Genomic DNA, 6,114 nt, shown 5'->3' on the forward strand with positions numbered 1-6,114 from the left:
CAAAATTTTAAAATTTTGTTCATAAAGGCCTCAAATTTGGCTCCAAAGTTTAGTAAAATTTATTTATTTTTCCTTCCATCTCATGTGAGATGTTTTTTCTGTTTTAGTCTCCTAGGCCCCCTTTGGATCTTGCAAGGGGGCTTTGTAGTTGTGACTACAATATATATTCTGCCCCTACATTTGAAATGAATTATCAAGTCAGAGATTTTCTTCACTCAAACCACCTCAAGCCTCCTTGGTCCAATCCAAGTCCCTTCTGGATTTTCCCCTCTTTACTTTCTCATTTCTCATGAGCTGAAAACTCTTACCTTGAATGACCATAAAACCCCCAAATGTAGCAGCTACAATGTGGTTGGTTGCCAAATATCACTAATTTGGCTGTTTCTTGGTGTTTCTGCAACTATATCTCAGTGCAGAGTGGGAGGTCTTCCATGATATTGGTACCAAAATAATCAAATGCCCTCAAAGATTCATTGTGTACCAGGAATGACCACAAAACCCCCAAATGTAGCAGCTACAATCAACAATGGGCCTTTACTATACAGACTAGAGTCCAAGGCGGCTACTTTGCTGCACTTTCAGTGTATTTCTCTGAAATGTTGCCATCACCATCCACAAGAAAAATGTGCCATCATGGCCCCTGTTGCATTCCTAAGTTTCAAAGGGGCCTGCCTTCAGTAGATTCAATGGCAGCGTCCAGCAAAAGTCCCATACCTCATTCCAATCAAAATCAGTTCAAAATTAAGGGCACATTGTTTAAGCAACATCCATGTTTCACCTAAATTAAAACTTTCTGGTAAAGCCTCAGGCAAGGGATACTTGCTTAGTTTGCTATTTCAATTTAACATGCCAAAAAATCCAAAGTACTTCTCTTATCAGATATTAAGGTAAAAGTTTGAAGCATTCAGGCTGCCACACCTTTGAAGGCACACAACCACATAGGATGATGAACCTCATAATCTCCACAGCTTTTATAGCGCTTTGGCATACTTTCATACTTTGAAAAATTGGTGAGAATTTCTAGATTTTTTGTCTAAAGGAGTGCTTGGACATATTTTCAAGCTGTACACTCAAGATAATGGGATCCTGAACTTTGAATTCAGGGTTTTGATCTCTTTATGGTGTGAGAAACAAATCAGTACTTAGCTTGGATTAGAAATGCCAGTGAGCTGTGTTAGGCAGAAAATCAAAAATTTAATGGTGCTGTGCACTCCAAGGCCATGGATTTAGCACAATGAAAAAACTGAATTGATCAAGCTTAAGCAGAAAAAAAAAATACATAGTATGCCTCAAAATCTGATCTTGTGAGCTGTTTTTTTTTTCACCCCAAACTGCATGTAATTGAGATACAGTGAAATGTCAATTTCCTGATTCTCTAGAGCTGCAGGTATGACTTGTGTACAAGTCCCTTCTATGAATGTTCCCTATTATATAGAGAAGAAAGACCTAATCCTATCTTTTCTTGGCAAACTATGTAGATTGCTAGATGAGGAGAGTTTGGGGATATCTCCTCCGCTCTCCCTCAGGGTGGAGAGCTGTGACATTTACTAACTACAACATGTCCCAGGCGTGACATAGCGTACGGCGCACGTGCAGCTCATAACAATTATCACCTCTATAGCCAAGTCATCACATATCCTCCACAGCCAAGTGATCCCAGAAAACTAACTATCTTTCATGAAAAAGCCACACAAATTGCCTCCCCATTTGTGTATCTACTAAGCTCTGTCTTATTTGAAACCTATTTGTATGATGTAGGTAGGTGGAGAGAAATGAAGTGTTTTTCCTTTTCCTTACATTCTTTAGGTCCTTGTAGATGTGCTTTGTGGCCTATTCCTGGACGGTTGGCTCTGCAAGGCAGGTGGCCTTCAGTAATGTCTCTGTGAACTCATACACATATCTCACACTACAGCACACACATCAGATCAGTCTTCAGCTGGGAAAGAAAAAAAGGAGGAGGGAAGACGTACTTGATGGCAGTATCATGAGCATCTTGATTGATGGACTGAACCCCTTCACAACAGAATCTCTATTGAAAAGCATCTGGCCCCTTTCCCTCTGCTTCTCTCCCGTAAAATTGTCATCATTTTCCTCCACATTGAGACAATCTCTTTTGCAAAGACAATTTGCTGGAAGATCTAGCCAGTGAGTAAGGCGGAATACATCCTTTTTCTGAAAAATCTCTGCAATGAGTTGGTGTCCGGGAGGCAGGGAGGTTGTTAAACGAGGCAATTGCTCCTGCAAGCAAGCGCAATTGAAGAACTCGTCAACGGAGATGTCACGGTTCTGGTTCCTGTGATTGTCTAACACGTTAGCCGTCCCAGGCGCCGCTTCTTCTGCTTTCTTGTTGCCCGTCAACATTGTGATGGTGGTGGTTTTTCCAGGTAACAGTAGAGTATGGGGTGCAGGTTTGAGTCTTGGCTTCCCCCTCCTCATGAACCAGCTGCAAAGTCATAGGTTTGCGGGACAGTCCATCAATCCACTTTCATGTCCAATATTAAAGTTGTCTGCGCCAAGCACCACAAACAGGTTACGTGCAACGGCTAACATCATTCCCCTTGGCTCAGTTGGGAGCTTAATGTCCTTTGACTTACCCTGATTTTCAAACATGTTGAAAGGGCTGAAACCGTGTATGTACCTTAGCTTCCCAAAATGTATCACTGCATATACAACCCCAACAGAATTTGTGTGGCTTCCAACTCTTTTACAAGCAATGAAACCTCTCAAGCTGACTTGTAAACACTCAAACAAGTGTGTACAGGTGTCAGCCAGCTATGCAGCGCAAGCCAGCGTAACAATTATACAAATAATTATAAATAATATTTCACGTTTTTTGTGTGACAGACATCTATGTAATCTGTCACATACAATTAAATATATAATAAGTACATAGAAATATGATGTACATCTAGTTTAATATTGATATTAATCTTTAAACTAGTGAATATGGGAAATATACTCTGTGGGAATAATAAACTACACAGGGGTACACAAGTTACACCTGTCAAAGACATTCAAGTGACAGGTGGCAAATGTCTGGTAACTTTTGGGAAATAAGATATCATCCCCTATTAGGATCTTCTTGGCAACAACAGCCCCATCAGAACTCAAGAGTAATACCGCTAACTAACAGCCCCAATCAAGCTTGAGAATAATAAACGGACAGATATCGACAGCCCCATTGCAAGTCAAATGATCTTCGAACAATAGAGACTGCCCCAGTCCGAAGTCATTGAAGTGACATCCCCATTGAACCAGGAGACAGCAAAGATATTTAAAGAGGTCTGTTATCTCTCTTTTCCTCTCTCCTCAGCTTAAGACATACAAACAACAATTCTAAATATCCAGATTCCGATTGATCCAGTCTTATTATCCTCTGCATCTTGAAGCCTTCCGCATAGATCTTTGATCTCTCCTTCCATCGCAATAAGATTTGGGTTATATATTAAATTAAGTTAAACCCTTTCTCCTCTTATTGTTGATAATTCTCTTATTATCTTTCTGGGATTCAACCACACCTGCATAGCAGGCCCCAGTGTATTCAGAGGGATCCAAACCAACCCCGCTACATTGGGCCCCTCTTTTTATTCTTTATCTTTATTTCTTTGAAATAACTACCCAAAACCCTTCCAATCTAAATTTTTTTTACCCATCATCACCTGGTGTAGCTAGAGGAGCGTAGCTCTTGGCATCACCAAGGCTGACAACAGGCCAACGTTCTGTCTGCCCAGGTGCAGGGCCCTGGCAACATGTGGTGTTCAGGGGGTTGCACAGGATGTCAGTGCCCAGGGTTTTTTCACCTTGTGTCATATGTAAGCTGGGACTGATGTTAGAGGGCTGGAGTGAAGCTGTTTGTCCTCCCAGGTGATCTGGTTTTGTCCCACCCCCTCCCTGAAGGCCCCCTATTTCACTTGAGTAGGCCCCTTCTTGCTTTGAAAAAACAAAAATTCTGAACTTAAACAAAATTTTAAAATTTTAAACGTCAAACTCACACAAAACAAAAAATATGACCACAATCAAAACATACAAAAAAGTGAAATAAACATCAACAAAACCAAACATTCACACTTAAACAAAACAACTGAGATCCAAACTCAAACAAAAAAACAAACTTATAAACTTTTTAAACTTGAAAAACACAAATATCAAACTTTTAATTTTTTTTGCGTGCAATTTAAATGAAATGCAGCATGAACCCATGAATTCAGTTTCTGTGAGACTGTGGTTTTAATGAACTTGGATATTGGTATAGTATAGTTATCGTATTTTTTTTTGGTCCAACAACAGTACTGTTATTTCCATTTTTCATAATGAATTTTTCATACTATATCCAATTACATCAGGATTTTGTTTTTTTGAAAATCCAAGTTTATTAAATCCACACAAACGCGGAAACTTAGATCTAAGTTTTGGCGTGTTTTATTGCAAAACACCACAAAAATATCACACACACAATAGACAAGTTGGAAGAATCCCCAAACACCTTAAATAGGCACCTTGGATTGACCCTCCAGCCGTGCCAAAGCAACAAGCAAAAAGGGCCGGTTGTGAAGGACTCTGTGAGGAGCCATCAAGGAGGGGCCTAATTAAGCAAATAGGGTGCCTCCAGGGAGGGGGTGGGACAAAACCAGAACCCCTGGGGGACAGCAGACACAAACCTCACCCCCTTTAAATATTGAAACATCTGGCATCACGTGAACTAGCCTTGCCTTGGTCCAGCGCCACGCCAACCGCATCCTTGCCAGCACCATGCCCACTGAATCTGTGCTAACGCCCACCGTAGCCTCTCCAAATGAGCGTCCAAGGCCTCACCTTGAGCCCAAATGCCAGAATCTGCCTTGTGCAGGTCTTCCTCCTCACCGCGCCAAGATGGTCCTCACCTCCAAACGGATCACCCAACCAACTGCTTCTCTGGGACATTTTTGCCCCCCTCTTCTGCTTCAACCACAACATGCAGCTTTCAAGGCCCTCAACTGGAGCCCCCATCAGAACAGCCTCCTTGCCTCCAGCGGTGGCTCAACTGGCAAGAAGATCCGCTTCTGGATCAGCGGTAACCTTGATCCCTGTGCCAAATTTGTCCTCAACTATGTGTTTGTCCCCTGTCTCTTCAACTCTTCACAAACACCAACTCACTAACCCGTTGTGTATAGGATTTTTTTTGGCAATCAGTCCTCCCTCCGGGCATCAGGCAAGGATATTGGCCTTTTGCCAATCTCAGAAGCCAGTTCACTGCGCCGCAGAACCCAATGGTTCAAGCCCAAGTGGAGCCAGAACCCGGCTATCCACAGCAAGTTAGAAGATGCCAAGAGTGAGCTTGGCCTCTCGGGTGTGACCAGGATCATGCGGATACCCTGCTGCTAGACTGCTCATGGAACTTTTGGATGCCCAAGACGTATATGCTGATGATGACCGGTTAGCCTGGTCATCCTCACAGGGAGCCTTTTAGGCGCGGCTCAAAAGCTTTTGGCCACAGGTATATTAATCTCTAGACTCTCCTTTCCTAACATCATTAATTGCTGAGAGCTTTTTGCACGCAGCAATCAAAAGCTTGGAATTTCTTGTCACAATTCCTACCCCAGTTGATCTTAACAATTGTGACTTGTTCCTTTGCGCCGTAAGCACTTCCTTGAACTCCAATATTGTCTTGCAACATTATTTTAACCTGGCCCCAATGGCAGCAATTAGCTTCGGCCACAGAAGTTGGCTAAATTCACCCTTGCCACTGGCAGAGACAATCAGCTGGGATGCTCGCCAGATTGAGTGGGTCATTGCCGGATCCATGGCCATCATATCCATCCTTGTAATCTCGCCCTCTCTTTCTTTGCATGCTCAAAACACCTGCTTACACAGACTGTCATCATCTCCGCCTAATCCATCTGTCAACACACCCAACACTACCTTTGCCTTGCCAAAGACCGCCAGTGTATTGTGAGCACATGTCCAACATATCCTCCAATCAATTCTTCTGTTGAATGGCTTGCTTCTAGGCCTCAAGCGGGTGAAAAGTGTAAACAATATATGTAACAACTGGATTTCCTGTAAGCTATTACATCTTTGATAGATTTTCTTATAACAAAATAAGGTAAGAACAAATGATTTTTGTATCTAAAGGCA

The 6,114-nt window shown here is 42.3% G+C and overlaps 1 protein-coding gene across 1 annotated transcript; it reads left to right on the forward strand.

Moving 5' to 3' along the window:
* Positions 1–4,869: 4,869 nt before the first annotated feature.
* PtA15_5A718 (uncharacterized protein) lies at positions 4,870–5,361 on the forward strand (the record flags this gene model as incomplete). Its single annotated transcript, XM_053169509.1, has 2 exons — positions 4,870–5,090; positions 5,151–5,361. 2 exons carry the CDS (start codon positions 4,870–4,872, stop codon positions 5,359–5,361), a joined length of 432 nt encoding a protein of 143 aa, XP_053020699.1.
* Between the last annotated feature and the right edge of the window lie 753 nt (positions 5,362–6,114).

This window comes from Puccinia triticina, chromosome 5A (assembly GCF_026914185.1).
Source record: "Puccinia triticina chromosome 5A, complete sequence".
Lineage (NCBI taxonomy): Eukaryota > Fungi > Basidiomycota > Pucciniomycetes > Pucciniales > Pucciniaceae > Puccinia > Puccinia triticina.